A 17,630-nucleotide genomic window follows, 5' to 3' on the forward strand; every position below is an offset into this window, starting at 1 on the left:
CTTCAGTGCAAAAAGACTCCAGGAGCAGAGCTAATAGCAGCCAGCAAAGTGGAGTTGAAAGTAAGGAAGTCTTCAGGGTATTATTATTATTTTTTTTAAATAGAATGTCCTCTTCCGAGATCAAAAGGGCCTCACATTGTGAGAACAAATGCTTTAGGGAGAGGAGAAACATTTCACACCAAGGGGTAAGGAACAGATGGCCCTGGAGTAGCTGCCACACCAGGCCAGAGCACTGGGCGTGCTCCTCAGGTCCCTGCTCTGGGAGCAGAGCCAGAGCAGAGGGACTCTCAGCATCCCTTCCCCATCCCCTCCTCCTGCTCCAACACGGGAACTGCCATTAATAATTTACACAGTTACATTTCTTTAACTGGGAATTTCCCCTTCCTTTGGGATATTAAAAGAATAAATCTCCGTTAAGACATGGCTTTGTGTGTGAGTGTACAGGGGGACTTGGCCAATTTTCCTGCTCATGAAAAATGCAATACCAGGGACCCACGGACAGGCACACATGGAGATATGGGAATATACCGGGTTATAAATAGCCACATCGTTGTGTATCATTTATATAAAACAAAGGAATGTGTGTAGACCTCATATTTGTGGTAAAGCCCAACTATGGCTTAAGTCTCGATAAGGAGTTACGCACGCAGGTCTGTGGAGACTCATGTGTGCCTCTTTCTGTGTAGTCTATGCCGATGTGCTGTGGTAAGGAGCGTGCATTAGTGTACCATATGGATACATATAGGTACCTTTGTGGGTACTGAAGTACCGGTGCCCACTCTTTATTTCCGGCTCTGGGTGTGGGGCGGACACGAGTGTCCCTCCCTGCCTTGCAGGAGCATCTGTCACCAGCCGAGGGACCCCCAGCCGCGAGTGTCCTGGCATGGCCTTTCCAGCCGGCTTCTGCTTCACAGCAGTGGGTTTCGGGCTCTTGAGACAAAAGGTAGCGTGAGAAACTTGGAGGGAGAGCAGGGGAAAAAAGAGATTAGCTGTGTGCGGTGATCGTTGTTAGAGAAACCCGGCCTGGCAGCGAGGGGGGCAAAGGGAATGGGGTGAGGGGGATCCCAGGGGGTGTTACATATGTAAGGACGCATCAGCACCGGCTCTTCGGACTCTTCCGGAGAGTCCCTTTGAGTTTCAAATGGGAGCTGGGGGCCTTTGTTGTGGCCGACACACTGACACATCCGTACCCTCTTTTTTGTCCCGGCCTTCCCGCTCCCCCCGGCCCTGGAGGGCCCTGCCGGCCGGGCGCTGCCCGCCTCACCTGGGGTGAGCGGGGCGCAGGGCCCGCAGGAGACCTAGAGGAAAAAAAAAACTGTTTCGATGAGAGCTTAAATCGCACAGGTTCCACAAAACCTTCAATCACATGGATTCAACCAATAGGTTAAACCGAACTCACTCACACTCCACAGGTTATAAAGTCAATCTGGCTGCTTGTGCTTTTTTTCCCCCCTCCTCTCCTGATGTTTTGCAAACAGCTGGTGTAAGAAAATCCTCTTTTCACCTTTTCCCCCCTCTTTTTTTTTCTTTTTTTGCCCTTATCTCTGAGCTAATTGGACACTCAAAAATCTTCTCTTTCGAGCAAGAGAGGTGTATTAGATGGGGGAAGATCGTATCGCCAGGGCAGAGGGATGCTTTGTCGCCCAGGGACCCCGGAGGAGCCGGGCCGGGGTCGGGCAGCGCTGCGGGCGGGGGGGCCGGGCTCGGCGGCAGCTGCAGCAGGTACTTTGCTCATTCCTCGCCCCACTCCCGCCCCCACCGAAAAAGGTTTGCAAATTTGACGAAGCCAGAACAATAGTTTCTCCTGGCAGCTCCTCTGTTTACTTGTTTAGAAATCCCAGAGGCGTTTCGAGGTAAAAAGGTCAGAGCTGTACCCGGGATCGCTGCCACCCCCCGCCCCGCCCGGCCCCGGGGCGGCTCTGCCCCGCCGCGCTGCGCTGCCGGTACCCGCGCCGGCCCGCGGGTCCCGGCCCGCTGCCCGCTGGTCTCGTGTGCGACTTGTGCTGTGGAAAACACCCTTTCAGGGCTTCCCTTCGGAAGCTGGAGGGAGGAAACCAAACTGACACTTCGTTTTGGTTTTGAGTTGGATCAACCTCACGGTACTAACTGTTCCGTATAAACGAGAAATTCTCTTTGCCCCCACTCCGCCCCCCAAGCCCGTTCCAGTTGATGTTGTTGCTTCAGTAATGCAGATCTGCTTCCGTGCCGGGATGCTAACCCTGAGGATAATGATGATTTTCTGTTCTCATCAGGCCTTGTTACACTGTGAAATAACCCCACGTGGGGAGCGCCGCGTTCCTATCCCGTCCCGTCCGGGCTACTCGATGTGAACGCCCCCGAAGCGGAGCCGAGCGCCGTGCCCGATCCTGCTGGTGCCCGGGGGGGGGGGGGGGGGGGGGCGGATCGTAGGGCACCCGCAGGAAGCAGGACCGGCCGGTGTGTTTGGGAGCTTTGGCAGCAGCCGGAGACCTTTCCTTCCTCTCCTCTTCCTCTCTCCGAGCCCGGGGTCCCCCCGCCCCGTGTCGCGCGTTTCCCTGGACAGGAGAGATTTCCATTTCGCTTAAAGTCTAGAGGACTTGCATGTGGAAAAAGTAAACTTTATTAGACTGAGGTAGTTTCATTTCGAGATACAGAGCACGAGGAAGGGAGTGGAAGGGAAATGGGAGATTCCGATTAAGAAACCGCTAGTTTTTCTCGATGACGTTTTTCCTTTTTAGAACAATCGTTAACAAAAGTTGCCTTGGTTTTCAGTTCATCCTACCCTAAAGTTTCTCGTGGGGAAGGGAAACAATTTAGCCATGGTTTACTAATGTTTTTATCGGACTCCGATAAGCCTAAGAGGGTGGGGGTACAAGGAACCGTGCTACTTCTCTCCAAGACTTCAGGCTATCGAGGAGACGTACAATAAATAGCAGCCAGTGCATCAGTGCCGGGGGGAGCCAAGCCCCGCGGCCCCCCCGCAGCCTTGTTCCTGTCCACCTTCACACTTCCTACGACAGTGACCGTTGCCCAAAATACCCCGGGGTCAGCCTTTGCCTCATCTCGTTTCCTCTGATAGCACAACCCTCCCTCCCCCAGAAGCAGTAACAGCCGTGGTCGCGGAGCGTGTGGAAAACCCTGTAAAGCAGTAATAGTGCAAAATGGTAGCAGAGGAGTTGCATTGTTTGCTTGGTGTCTGGGTCTCTGCGGAGGCCCTTAGCATCTTGGGCGCCTCAGATCTCATTCCAAGATATACATACAGTAAATAAAAAAGGAAACAAAAAAATACCCAAAACTTTTTTACAACCTCGCGGGGAGCAAAAATACTTTAAACGTAGGATTCTTGCAGGCAAAAGTCGTTGTGCACATTTTTTAAACGGGAGAGAACTAAATTCGTTTTAAAGTTTCTGTAGTTGAAAGTGCAGTTCCTATAGGGGAAGGAGAGGGGAGAGGGAGACACGTCCCTGAGACAAATGCCTATTGCTAAGGATATACGAGGACACGGCTGCTCCTTTGGAGTCCAGTGTTTTACAGAGGGTCTATAAATTAAGAGAGAAATGCAAGCGGGAGAATTGGTATCACACTGTGGAGACAGCCAGAGCAAGGGGGACTGCTCGGAGGCAAGTGTGGCCTTGTTTCCACGCGTGTGTGTGGATGGGGCTGTGCGTGGGAGGTGCGTGTGTGTCTGTCGGGGTCTGCAGGGAGCAGCTGCCCCCCGAGGGGCTCATCTCTGTGCCCTGCGCGGATGTGTTTCAGGAAGACACCGAGCTGGGAGAGGCCTCAGGTGAGGTGCAGTTGGACTGATCCGAGGCTTCGCTAGCTTCCTTCGCAGACCTGGAGGCAGAAGCTGGGGCAAGACCTTCCTTTTCCCTCTTCTTCTGCTTCATCCGCCTGTTCTGGAACCAGATCTTGACCTGGGTTTCGTTGAGCTCCAGGGTAGCGGCGATCTCCACCCTCCGGGCCCGGGTGAGGTACTTGTTAAAGTGGAACTCCTTCTCCAGCTCTGTCAGCTGCTTGGTGGTGAAGTTGGTGCGGATGGTGTTGGGCTGGCCCACCAGTCCGTACTCCGACACTTTAGCTGTTAACGAGCAAACACCAACAGGCCAGGAGCAGCCAAAACAACTCCCTCGCTGGGACTGGGGAGCTGTGGGTGTGGGCTCACCCCTACTCCCCTACTCTCCTGAGCGCTTGGTCCCTCCATTGCCCAGAGCTTCGGGCTCCCTCCTGGACCCTCAGCTACCCTTGGCTGCCCAGCCCAGGGATACAACCCGGAGGGCCACACCAGCCCAGGCTCTGCAGGGCTGCCCCCTCTTCCCTTGCAACCATTTCCTCCAGTTCCCTGCAAACTGCCATGAGACCCGACCGTACGTGGGAAGGAGTGGAAAGGAAGGGTGATGATGGGGCGGGGGGGGGGTGGGGGGGTGGACGATTGTGATTTAAGGAAGGTTGTAGAGAAGGAAGTTGAACAATAGGGGAGATGGAAGCCACGACTGTGGAAGAAGCAGGAAGCCTGGAGCGTTTCCTATTCCAATCGCATTGGGCCTGTGGGAAGCTGAGCTCAGGGACCCTCCATCAGACGTGTCTGGACAATCTCTAGCTGGTTTTTCCGCAGAGCTGAGCCAAAAACCCAAAGCAAACCACATCCCTGTTCCCCTGGAAGATGAGCCCAGCTACCTTGGGTACAAACCCCGGGGAAGGCAAACCTTTCCTGGCAGGGCTGGGGAACTGCCCTCCACCTCCCTCCTCCCCCTGATGGGGACCGTCCTCGCCAAGCTCTGCTCCCCCCAAACTCACCTGTCTTGGGCGGGTTCCTCTTCACTTTCATCCAGTCGAAGGTCTGCGTAGCGCTGGGGCACGGCTCGGAGGGGCACGCAGAGTCTTTGTCCTCGTTTAAAGAAGGCGAGAGGTTGCTGTAAACGCCGGGCAAGTAGCTGGGCTGCTCCTGCCCGTAAAGGTGCTGCTGCTGGTACTGCCCAGCGGCCGCCACTGCCCCGCAGTAGCTCTCTGCTAAGGGGTTGAGGCTGGATCCCGCGCTGGCGGAGTACCCGGCCGCCTGGAAGTACACCCCATCCGCGTCTTGCTGGCCGAGGTAGAGCTGGTGGTGCCCGTAGCTGGGGCTGCAGGCTTGGGCTGGGTACCCGGCGGCCGGGGCAGCGCCCGGGAAGGGGCTGGGGCGCCCGGAGGAGGGAGGGTGGTAGCCGGGGCTCTGCTGGGGGAGGTGGGCGGCCGTGGCCGCGCTCCCTCCCACGCCAAAGCGCCCGTCCCCGTTCAAAGTGTCACTGGCGGGGCTACCTGAGCACGAGGGGAAGGAAGGGGAGCTCTGCTCTAAGTGGTGGTAGGCGCCCGTCCCACGGTTACAAATTGCATACTCTAAGAAGGAGTTCATCCTAGTATTGTCCATCTGCCACTGATGGAGGAGGGTCAGCCTGTTTTGGGGGGGATTCCGCCTGCCCTACAACCTTTAGATAGTATGTCAAAGCTGTAAAACTTCCTTCCATGCATCGCTGGCCCTCGAACCCCGCAGCCTGCGGCGGGGCCGGGGTGGGGGCCGGGGGAGGCGGCCACGTGGTCTACCCCAGCCCAATGAGCGAGGGGCTCCTGAAGTTTGTCACATCTCTGAGCTCATCCATCAAGGCCCTGACATTTGCATGACAAAGGGGTTTCAATCAAACCCTGCCCATCAATCTGATAACAACACGAATACGTCAAAATCTTTCCTCAAAGACTTTAAAAGAGTGGAGGGAGGTGGGGTGCGGGGAGGTGGAGGGGAAGAATTAGAATTATCCACGACTGTTTTAAGTGCTAAAAAGGCCCCCAAGTTATGTGACTAGCCAATTCCAGCAGAACTTCTCCTTGCCCCAACTTAAAAAGGTTTTCCCCAGCCCTAGTTCCATGTGAGAAAAAAAAAGGCAGAGGGAAAAGAGATAGGGAGGTCTGACTGCTCCCCCAAGCACAAAAGGATGCTCTTGTCTTCATTTCGAAACTTTTCCCTTGAAAGTGGCTTGAACATATCTGGCATTTTCTGGGCTGAGGAGTCTAATAAAAGCTCCTAAGAAAAATACGCTCTATGTGTTTTAATTTTGCCACACCGGCTTTGTGTCTAGAGCCAGTGTGGGTAAAAGCAATGTAATTAAATCAATATTCTAATGAGGCGATGAAATAAAGTTAGGAAGACAGAATGTCTTTTGTTGGAGAAATACCATGCCCAGCTTAGCAATTAGAGGAATGGAATCAGAAATGATCCATGTATCTATCTGCATATCTTCCTATCCATCCACGCACCCGTGCACCTACACATTTGCTACTGAAAACAGGGAATGGTTTAAGGGCTTTAACCAATTCTGGGGCATTAAGCTCTGCTTTTCCATGGCAAACCTGGTTTGAGCTTTGCTCAAATCTGGTGTCAGATGGAGCTTTCCCCTAGCAGAGTCCAGCTGATGAGTAGGTGGAAAGACACTGACTTCAGGTCAGCCACTCCACTGCTGGAGAATGGAAACATAGGTAGGCAACATTTATTTACTTGTTAGCAGAAGGGAGACAAGAGCACCCAACAATATGACGCCCACAGTCATTTGTTACTTGTCAGGATATTTACTGGTTATTCAGCTTTTAAGAAGAACCAGGAGGGCTCTTTTTTTTCTTTTTTTTTTTCCCCCTAGGCCAAAAGTTCACTTTGAAAGGCATAAACACATCCTTTAGTTGGTAGGTTTGGCTGATGCAACACGTTGGGGTAACATTTGTTAAGAAAGTGCAACACAGGCAGCCACGACATCAACCTTCCTCCCTCCTTTAAATCCCCCCCGAGAGAAAACGTGAGTTTTAGCCAATTACATCTCTCGTCCTTTAGTAAAAAGAATAAGGAGAAAACTACTTCCAGAGCAGTGTGTCTATTTATTCATTTATTCTGCCGACTTTGCTGATGCTGAGGTATTCAAAAAGGAAATCTTTTAGGTTACGAATGTTCTATGAAACTCTCTACCTCCTTTTCTGCATAAAAAAACCGAAAGTGATTATAAAGATTCAAAGCAACTCTCATGTCATTCCCCTCGCAAGAGAAATCGGTTTCTAATTTGATTCCAGGAGTGCTTTTTATATTATGTTGCACTCGCGTTTAAATGAATGTATTATATTTAAACGATGCTTACAATAGATGATTTATGGGTGCAAAATGAAAAAAGAAAAGGATAGATGTTTATTTCATCCTTGAATCAATTGTTCCGTATTGTCTGATAATTTTCCACCCTGATCTCACTCCACTGTTACATTAAGGGGATGCTTTACGTCATTAAAATACAGCTGTCTTCTGGAGTTTCAGAATTAGCTCCGAGAGAGCTCACTGCTGTGGAGTTATGGAGGGAAAAGTTTTGCTGTGCATCTCCTTTCAGGGAAGGCTAAACCAAGCTTGGACCCGAGGCAGTTCTGAGATGAAAACAGTACCTCCTATAAATGGAAAAATCGGATGGGACGGGGTGCTAACTGTAGCCGTGAAATGCAGCCAGGATGCTGCCCCGAGCAGGGGACGGAATGCGGGCCCCGGGCTCCCGGGAGTCCCCCCACCCCCGGCCTTGGGGGAGAAGGGAGCTGCCGGTGGGGTTCGGGGCGGAACGCAGAGATGGAGCCGGGGAGGGGATGCGCGGAGCTGAACTCACTTTGGCAAAGGCTGGGTTTTGTCCCTCTGTGGAGGCAACTGTCAGATCGCGAAAGACGGGGTGTTGGAGCCAGTTTCCTCCCAGAGGGAGGCCGCTGCCGTCACGCTCCTCCCGGACTCCGGGTGCTGCGGGCCGCTCGCCATCTGCTCCTCTCGGAGCCTGCTCGGGCCCCTCACTTCTTACCTGCTGCGGGAGCCCGGACACCAAAACCCGGGCAGCTCTTGGGAGACGGAAGGTGCCGGCTGCCCGCTCCCTGCCCGGGGCCGGCAGCCCCGGGGCTCCCCTGGTCCCCCTTCCCGGAGCTGCCGGGCGGACAACCCCGGGCGGGGCGAGAGGGGGAGCTGCTCTTCGGGCCACGCCGCCCCCAGCCCCGGCTCCGGCTTACTTCCCCAAAGTGGCACGACCTTCCCCAAAATGCATGGCTTGTGGCGACTGCGCGGTATTTTCGAAAGCCGCAGCGCTAACGCGCACGCAGACACACTGGGAATGGCTTTTCCAAACTTCCTCCTTAGCCCCTTGCCCTGGGTCAGAGATCAGATCACCGCTGTTATTTTTTCTGGGTTTAATTCCCCGTGTGGAGAAGGTGTGAGACCTAATTTCAGTACAGAACTTCATAACACGCAGGAGAAAGAAATACGAGATTATCGTTAACAACCAATCGCCGGGTGAACCCAGTTCGATAACTGACACATATATTTCTTTAAAATCTCCTTTATGGGGAGCTGAGAGAGGGAAAGCGGTCAAAGAAAAGGTGTAAGTGGAGATTCTCAAATTATTAGAGCTGTGTCTTAACCCATCCCCACTCCCAACAGTTACTTAGCCTTTCATTATATTTATTATTTGATTTTCACTTATATATTGAGGGAGACAGTAGTTATTCCTTATACCACAGACGGCACCGTTTTGGGGCGGCTGCTGTCTGTCACTCAACAGGATTGAAATTAAATATCTGGAGACGGATGAGGATAGAGGGTGAGCGGGGCATGTTTAGCTCTTTGATCCCTGGAAAAAGAAGCCGCGTTGCCCGGAGAGGGCCGGTTAGCCCTGGGAGGCAGCGGGCATCCCTTCCCCGCCTGCCGCGGGTGGCTCGCACGGCACCGAGGGCGCAGCGCCCCGCGCCGCTCTGCCCCCGCTCCCCGGCAGCAATGCGGGCCTGAAGCACATCAGGAGCTGCCGCCCCTAAACCTCAGGCTTCGCTTGATGGGCAGATAAGAAATGAGGAGGTCAGCAGCAACATAACATCGTTTTTTCGCGGAGATGTTGGTGGCAGAGGACTTCTGATGCCCACCAAGGGCATCCCCTGTCCTTGGCCCCTATACCCACTCCGAGGCAGAGGGACTCGGCGTGACAAAACGCGGGGCAGCTCGCTGTCCTGGCGTGGAAACACCCCCACACCCCTTCCCCACTAAATGAGCAATATGGGGCTTTTGGCCCCCTGGGGAAAACCACGCCTTTTGTTCCAACCCGATGGAGACATCTTATTAAAATAAACCTTCGCCTGAGAGCAGTTTCTCCCTCTTCGTGGCATAAACCGGCTCTGCGGGGCTGGAGCCGGGGGGTGGGGGTGAGATTTCTCCCTTCCCCAAAAGACCATTTCTTTGCTTTCAAACAACTCCTGACAAGGGGGATAGGGCCCTTCTCGAGGCAGTTTGTGGGTGCACCTCCTGTAAAAAATCTTCACCCCAGGCAGACCGAGGAGTTTTCCATGCAGGCGATACAGAAGGAATGAAGCATTTCCGAAGGCTCCGGAGTGCTCGGAGTCTTCAGATGCTTCGTTTTGGAGTTAAATATAACTCTCTGCGGAGAAAGTTTGTGCCGTGCGTAAGAAATGTCACTTCTGGCTCCTGGCGGGGTGATTTATAAGAAGCACTGCTGGCGCTGGGGGTGAGTGTTTGGCTGCAGACCTCGCTATCACCAAAAAGGACTTGTCCCTAGAAATTGTCAGAGAAATTTATAGCCCCGGCATGTGTCTTGGTTAGATCATCACCTGCTAAGCTATATTTGGGGCTAAAAACTGAAGAGGGAAAATAAAATAGTACATGGAAAAAATCTGCAGAGTTTGAGAGTCTAAAGAAATGCAGAAGGAATCCTTTTAACGAGTTACAAGAGCGGGCTATCTCCGCGCTGCAGAATAAATGCGCGACAATTAAGATAAGATACAATAATCCTTATCTGCCGCTCTCGAGAGCTGGGCGTGCGGAGCGGCGGGGACCGGCCGGGCTGGGGACCGGCACCGGCGCGATGTCGTGAGGGTCTCTGGGAGGGGACGGTCCACAGGTGGTCAGCATCCCCCGGAGAGGATGGGAGCCTTCTTAGCCAGGGAGAGGGACATGTTTGTTTTATGTTCTCGGGTTCCTGAGCAACACTTTGAGTGGAAGATTTGGGTGAGAAGTGCCTCTTTAGATTTTTTTTTTCCTTTTCAAGGTGGCACAAACCCCTCAAAACCCGCCTCCTCTTGCGCCAAAAGATCCAATTCCTCCTGCGATGGTTCTGAGGAGCTATAGCCGTGCGCCTTCTCATAGCGGGCAGACCCTACGGGACCCTCACCCCGGCTGAGCCCCGTCTAGGCGGCCCTCGCCTTCCCCCAGGACAGCTTGGCCACGCCGAGGGACCCCTGCCCGGGCCCGGCTGGCGTGGGCAGCTCTGGGGGGATGTGCAGGGCCGGGGCTGAGCCCGGGGGGGCCTAAAACCCCCTCGAGTTTCATTCAGATCCAGCTCCTGGCAGGCCCGACGGGGGCTAGCTCCACCTAAACCCGCCCTTTAATAAGTGCATGAATTTATTAACAGCTTCATCAGTGTTGCTAATATTAGTAGGTCAGCATTATTCATGTCAACCGGTGTTAGTTTAAAGAGCATCCCACTGGGGTTGAGGGCTAGATTCACCCTGCCTGACTGCAGCGATTCTTAAGGCATTCTGTATTTTCCCCCTTCTATGTATATAAAGAGAAAAAAATCAACCAGCAAAGCCGGGATAAATGCGGGAGGTGCCAGAATGGCGAGCAGAAAAACGTCCCCTCTGCCAGCTCCTCCTTTGGTGGTGGTGGAGCATGTACTAAGCACATTAGCAGCATTTTTCAAGCTCTGGCCGTCGAGGACAGGGATGCGGCGAAGCGCTGGCAAGGGATGCTACAACTCGGCTGAGAAAACGGTCATTGAAGGAACACTCCCGGCACCTCCTTGCCACCGGCGGCTCCGGAGGAAGGTCGGAGTGATTCCCCAGGAGGAGTTAACTCTTCCCACCTCACACCTCAGAGGCTCGACCCCTGCCTCGCCGCCCGCCTTGCCTTCACAGAAGGTTTTCCGCCTTGAGCCTTCCCGGGGGCTCTAATGGGTTGGTTCAGCATCTTCAGGGCTTCGAGTAGCTCTTAGCAAACACATCCCCAGACTAGATCAGCACAAGATAAATATTACTTTAGCATCCCTACCGCACGTGCGAGCCTATCTCATTTGCATATTCCTAGGTTAATAATCGCGAGGCAATTGCAGTGTTTTGACAACGATCAAGAGCTGAATACGCTTAATATGCTTAATATATGCCCTCCAGTTGCACAGAACAGAAGGGCAGGGTTGCAAATACGCGTTCCCCATTTGTTTGACATTTTGAAGAAGGTAAAGAATGGCTGAACTAATGGTGAAATCTTACAGTCATTCAATAATTTAGATTTTATTGAATATTCCCCTTCTTTCCTCCGACATTTCAGTCTTGCTAATTAGGACAAATAAGAAGGGGCCTGCTGTTAGCAAGGATAATAACTGGCGAGGTTCCATTTATTAAGTCACTTTCCGTGGGTGTAGAATTGATCTGTGGCTGTGACTGGCATGCTTTCTAGACCTGCAGCAACTTTGAGAAGTCATTATGATCTGCAGAAGAGCCCTTGTTAGAGATCTGTATTGATAAGGTGTCAGGGTTTACGTTGGGGGGCTCGTGGAAACCCCTCCCCCGCCCCCATCCCACCTCGGTGCTTGCAGGAGGAGGCTGCCCGCTCCCAGCCCCCAGCAAGGGGGGACCCTGCAGAGGACCCTGTCCCTCTTGTCCCCTCCCCTCCGCCTCTCCCTTCCCCTCCTCCCTTCCCCACGGAAAGGGCGTGTGTGTTTGTGGAAATCCGCTGCGAGATCAATTTGTGCAGAGATCCATCTATGCGCACGTATTTTAAAGTTGAGTGGGGGAGCTGCCCTCTCTGGAGGAGCCACGGGGATCCGTGCAGATCCGTGATCCCGACCCAGAACGGGGAGCGGGCCGGGCCTATGGCCCCCGCCCCGCCAGCCCCGCGCTGCCGCCGCGGCCCGGGGCGCTCGGCGTGGGCCAGCCCCGACCATCTGATCCCCGCTCCCGCCGCCCCCGACGAGCCTGTATTCAGGCTGGCGAGGGGGAGGAGGCAAGAGGGGAAATATGTAAAGCACTGGAACAAATGGCGCTTTGATAGACAACGTCTGGCAGTGCCAACGCTGCCGCTGAGTATGTTCCAGAAGCTGGAGATATTAAATAAACTTAAAGATAATGAATAGCCTTCTGTGGTCCTTGGGCTGTGCCGGGACTTGCTTCCCCCCTGCATGGCTCTGGGATTTCCAGAGCGGACAGGGATCGGCGAGAGAGGGCAGCGAGATGGGGGGGGGATGTGGCCCCCAGGCCGGGATGCGGACCGGCTCGTCCGCAGGCAGTGCGGGCTGGGCGCTAGCCTCTTCCTTTTATTTATGGGAAGGTGTTACGTAATGTTCACTGGCGTATTTTAATTGCAATCTACTTCGATTTTCAATATAAACCTACTCCTTCCTGGAGTGAGATTGCAGGAGGTTTGAAACCTCTGCTCGTTTCGTAGGGAAAGAGGCTGGTGACATTATTAAGAATGAAAAGGTAGCCGTAAAATCAACCCCCCTTTGTTTCAGCGGGAAGAGATAATCCAGATCTGCGAACAGCAATTTCGAAAACATCTGTCGAGGGCTTGCTTTATTCCATTTTATTTCTCTTTACAGCCCGAAGTAGAAAGCCAGCCCAGCTCGGATGCTCTTAATCCGAAATGAAATACCGGGCGGCCATGCGGAAGTTTCCCGGACTCGGCGCTTTCCCCGGGGGGGCTCCGGCGGACGATGACACCCCCCAGACATCCTCCAGGCACGGGGCAAGGCCGGCCCGGGGCTCCGCGAGAGGGGGCGGCAGCCTCCAGGAGTCCCCCCCCAAGGCCAGTGCCCCTCCGGGCGCAGCTGGCTCCCTGCGGCCGCCCGCGGGCCGGGGGAGCCGGGAGGGTGGCCCGGCCTGCGCCTTCCCCTGCCCTGAACGCAAAGAAAAGCAAGGCGGCTTGTCATGGCTGCTCCGCTCCTCTCCGCGGCTCCCTGCGCCATTTTAAGGCCGCCTCCGCGGGTGTCCCCCCCTCCCCTTCCCTGGCCGCTCTCCCCCTGCCCCTCGCCGTCCCTCCGGGCTCGCCTTTCCGCGTTACTTTCGCACAAACCCCGCTTGAACGCCTACCAAATTTCTGCCGTGTCTGAGGAAACACCAATGACTTAGCAAAGACGTAATATGATTTATTTTGGGTGTCACCGCGACTGATTCCTGCGCTGACCCCTTTTCATTCATAAGCCTCCCCACCCCCACTCCCGCCTCACCCTCCCTGATATATGAGTTTTGTATTTAAAATTACATGTTGCGAGAAAGCTTTCGTAAAGGGATCCGCCAGCCGGGACAGAGCAGCACAAATTGCCGTGGAAGGAGATCACAGATTTGCAAGGCCGAGGGGGTTCTGGTTTGCACTGCTAAAAAAAAAGAGAGGAAAAAAGAAAGGCCTCTTCCAGGCTAAGCTCTTACCCCTCTTTTTCTCTATAACATTTATTTTTTGGCTAAAATGCCGGCACGCACCACCCTTCCAAGGTGGATTTTTTGCACTTACTCAAAATCCTGCCTTTCCGCCCCTTTTTTGTTTGTAGTCCGGGACGCTTAAAACACCACTAATTTCAATGTGGTACGTCTGTATTTTCTGCCACAAAGAGGAGAAGGAGAGGGCTGAAGGCAAGAAACAGGCTGCGGGAGAAGGGGGAGTCCCCGCGGGGGGCTGCGCGGCCCCGCCGCCCCCACCATGGGCCGTGGAATGTGCGGGGGCTCCGCGGAGCCCCTCCGAGTGCTGCCTTTGTGTTGCTTTCCATCCCTTTATCCGGCGACTTCCTTAAGGGAGGGTTTTTCAGTTACAAAAATATAACCGCCAATGTTAAAATTAGAAACAAATGTCCTGCTTTCATTTAGGAAAAAATAAAATAAATAAAGAGCACGCTCACGGAAAATGCGAACAGAACTGAACGCAGCAAATATTTCTGACTCCCGAAGCCTCCTGAAATGTTAGTTGGAAGCAATTTCTTTTGTCTCCTCTCAGTGCACACGAGGAGATTATTAGGACATCATTACTGCAAAGCAGGAAAGAGGAAGGCGAATGGTTCAGGCAAAAAATTAGCACGTTTTCGAATGAAATGTGTAGCGACACACGTCTCTTGGTTTTATAAAGACATTTATTTACTCTATGAAAATAATGTACAATAAATAATTTGCCATTTACTATTAAAGGATTTGAATAAATAGTCTACATCTAAAACTTAAAAAGAGGAAGGAAAAATCCTCTGGTTTTTTTAATTTAATTTTATTTTATTAAGAAATCTAAAAAGTCTCGTTCTGATTCCTGAGAAAGTCGCTCGAAGGATTTACAAATCATTTCTTTCGGGGGGCTGACATCTCTGATGCGCGTGAGAACTATCGGGTGCTTTCTTTAAAATAAATACGGGAAAAAATATAACTATAATTAAATACCTGCATTTAGCAAAACTCGGGCTGTTCTTTCATGTGAGCCTTCTAGAATAAATATTGGGAGGGTGATTCGGGTCCCACAGTGTGAGGAGCTTTAGAAGAGGGTGTTGGAGGGGGAAGGATGGGGCGATCGAATGGGAGATGGCTTGGGTTTATTTTTGGGGGTGCCCCCCCCCACACCTTTTACAGACGACTGGGGGGAGCTGGCAGTGGCTCGGGACGGGGCTGGTGCGCCTGGAAGGGGCAGAAACGGCGAGGCGGGCGGGGAGCGGGGGTCGCTATTGAAAATTCAAGTGTTGCAAATCTATAGTACAAAGTGCGCTCGTAAAGAAGTCCAGGTCCTCCTCGGAGAAGTGGACGGGGCTCTCCAGGGAGCCTTGGAGGCCGGGAGAAAGCCCCTCCGAGAGCTGCAGGCAGGGCTCTGCCGAGAAGATGCTCAGCTCTGGCAACAAAGGCGAGTCCTGGCTCTCGGGGTAGGCACGGTCCGAGGGGCCCGAGCCGGCCGCCGCCCCGGCCGCTGCGAACAGCGGGCTCCCGGGCTCCCCGCCACCCGCCTCGGCGCTCCGGTAGGGCCCGCGGGGCTCCGGGGCCGGCCCGAGCGCGGGGCTCCCCTCGGCCTCCTCCGCCGGGTCGCTGCCCTCGTCCAGGCTGGGGTAGGCGAGGTCCCCGTCGGGGGGCTCTTTGTACTGGGTCTGCCTCTTGTGCTTCATCCGACGGTTCTGGAACCAGACCTTGACTTGCCGCTCGGTGAGGTCGAGCAGAGCCGCGATCTCCACCCGCCGGGGCCTGCAGAGGTATTTGTTGAAGTGAAATTCCTTCTCCAGCTCCAGCAGCTGCGTGTTGGTGTACGCGGTCCGGAGCCTCCTGGAGCCGCTGCTGTCTGCCAGCCCCTGGATGTCTTAAACACACAGAAAACCGCACGTTGCAAAGCGAGGGATGGGGGCAAGCGGAGGGTCCGGGTCCGTCCCCTCCCTGTTGCGGGCAGGGCAGAGCCGTGCCCCGCACTAACGAGCAGGGGTGGCTTGGGGGGGGGCGCTACGGGAGAAAATAAATGTTTAATTAAACTCTTCCCACTGTGGAAGAGGATTGGAAACCACTCTCCGGTCCCCTTGCCCCAAGGAGGAAGAACGGACTTTACTCCCTGGCCTCTCCCTTTAGAGACTTTCCTTTTCTGCCGCCTTCGTCGATAAAGGGGAATTTCGACCCATTCCTTCCTTTTCGGTTTGGTTTGGTGGTTTGTTTTTTCCCTTCTCCTTGTGCCAGTAGTTTGGGGACGGACGCTGCGGGGCTTTGATTTCATTATTCCCGTATTACCTGGCCAATGAGCTCGGTTGTCCGCCCTTCTCCTGCCCGAGCATCTACCTGAACGGTGCCATCAAAATCCTGAAACAGTGCATTGTGCCTTGAACTCTTTGTCCCAGGGGAAGGAGGGTCCCTGGCCAGGGCTTCTGAGCTTCCCGGCCAAGGGGATCCTGGAAGAGAAGCTATTGCTTTGTTGGGGGGCTGGGGGAGGATTTGGGGGGGGGGGTATATTTTTTATTTTGCAGTGGGGATCGCCCACTCAGGAAATCCCGCCGTGCTGGATGCTGAGAGTCCAGCTCTGCCCCCGCGTTACCCACCCGTCTTTCTTCCCCCCCCTCCACTCTTCTTTCGGGTTTTGTTGGTTTGGATATTATTTTTTTCCTCTTTTGTAGGCTGTTAAAAATTTCAGGGCTGGGAGAGAAAATCAAGCAAATGGAGCTGCGTTTCAGCTGCCAGTTCCCCCGCTGGAGCTGATGAAGAGCCCTGCTGCCCCGGACCCCTCTCCCTCTTCGCTTTCGCAGAACTTGCAGCAATTTGCTTTTTTATTTGCGGGTAGAGGAGGCAGGAGAAATCCCCCCCACCCCGCCCCGGCTGTGTACATTGCTGAGGTGTATTTTATTGCGTGACACAGTTTCGGGGGAGGTGCGGGGCAAAGTCTGTTTGGGGAGGGGGGGCTGGGGTAGGGCTGTTCTGGCGCGGGGGGGCGGAATTATTTATTATTCGGATCCTCTCCGATTTCAGCAAACACCCCCTCATCCCCTCATTATACGAACCTGCAGGAGATCCTGCGGCAGGGACCGGCACCGAGGAAGATGATGGGGGGGAAGAAGAGGAAGAAGAGGATGGAGCCTGGGTAGCTTTCTTGGACGATTTCTTCTCCTTCATCCAGGGGAATTCCGCTGCCAAGGGGCCGGGCTGTGCCGGAGGCTGGGGCTGGAGCTGGAGCAGGCCATGAGATGCTCTTTTTTGGCTCCTCGGTCTTGCCTGGCTGCTGGAACAAGGATTCAGGCTGAGGATGGTTTGCTCAAAAGGAGGAGGAATTAATGTCGAGTCCTTGATTGATGAAGTTTGAAATGTCTCCAGGACAGCGGGAAGAGACGTCAGGCACTCTGCGAGCGAAGGCTGGCTATTTATAAACCCGATCTCCCTCTCAAATTCAAAATTCATGGCTTTTCCAGGGCCCAGGGTTTAAAAAGCGGGAGGGGGGAGAGGGAGTAGGAGGGGGAGAGGGAAAGAAATCTGAGGGCCTCAGTTTTTATGGCAGTGATGATGATGGTTCTCGGGCTTTTTATAATTGTTATATTGCTGATAATACAGGCGTATGGGGACCTTGCTCTATTAAACTCGAGACTGGGGCGAAATTGCAGCCAATTCCTGGTCACGTGGGCAGCCCTGGCCAATAGCAGGCGGGGCCTGGTGCCAAACAGAAAGCATTATTTTCTTTAATTGATAAAAAAAAAAAAAAAAAAAAAAAAAGCGAGAGAAGATCCCCAGAAAAGCCCCCCCCCCCCGTCCGCGCCCCGCCGCCGCCGCCGCCATCCCTCCTCGGCCGGCCGCGGGCTGCCGGGCGGCTCTGCCTGCGCTGCCTGCGCTGCCTGCGCTGCCTGCCCTGCCTACCCTGCCTGCTCTTCCTGCGCTGCCTGCCCTGCCTGCGCCGGGCAGCTCCCGACACCCTGGTTGAGAGTTTGTACCCCCGGGGCGGGGGAACCGGGCGTGGCAAAAGGGGCTTTGCCCCCCCCGAGGTGCCCGTCGGCAGCCGGGGAAAGGCAGATCTGGATCCCGGGGCTGGCTGTGGGGGCCGGCGCTGCCCCGGTTTGTTTCCCTATCATGTACATAGATACATCTCTCTGTATCTCGTAGGACTCGGAAAGCTGAAGCCAGCAGCAGTGTTTGGGCCGGAGGTTTGTGTCTGAGCCTGG

At 54.1% G+C, this 17,630-nt stretch overlaps 2 protein-coding genes across 2 annotated transcripts; both read right to left on the reverse strand.

Moving 5' to 3' along the window:
- Positions 1-3,731: 3,731 nt before the first annotated feature.
- HOXB1 (homeobox B1) lies at positions 3,732-5,380 on the reverse strand. The gene is made up of 2 exons (XM_040617537.1): positions 4,774-5,380; positions 3,732-4,057 (listed from the first exon to the last, which is right to left on the reverse strand). Exons 1-2 carry the CDS (start codon positions 5,378-5,380, stop codon positions 3,732-3,734), a joined length of 933 nt encoding a protein of 310 aa, XP_040473471.1.
- Positions 5,381-14,140: 8,760 nt separating this feature from the next.
- On the reverse strand, positions 14,141-17,059 carry HOXB2 (homeobox B2). Its single transcript, XM_040617790.1, has 2 exons — positions 16,485-17,059; positions 14,141-15,307 (listed from the first exon to the last, which is right to left on the reverse strand). Exons 1-2 carry the CDS (start codon positions 16,876-16,878, stop codon positions 14,688-14,690), a joined length of 1,014 nt encoding a protein of 337 aa, XP_040473724.1. The 5' UTR covers positions 16,879-17,059; the 3' UTR covers positions 14,141-14,687.
- Positions 17,060-17,630: the final 571 nt, after the last annotated feature.

Source organism: Falco naumanni, chromosome 18 (genome assembly GCF_017639655.2).
Source record: "Falco naumanni isolate bFalNau1 chromosome 18, bFalNau1.pat, whole genome shotgun sequence".
NCBI classification, from domain to species: Eukaryota; Metazoa; Chordata; class Aves; order Falconiformes; family Falconidae; genus Falco; species Falco naumanni.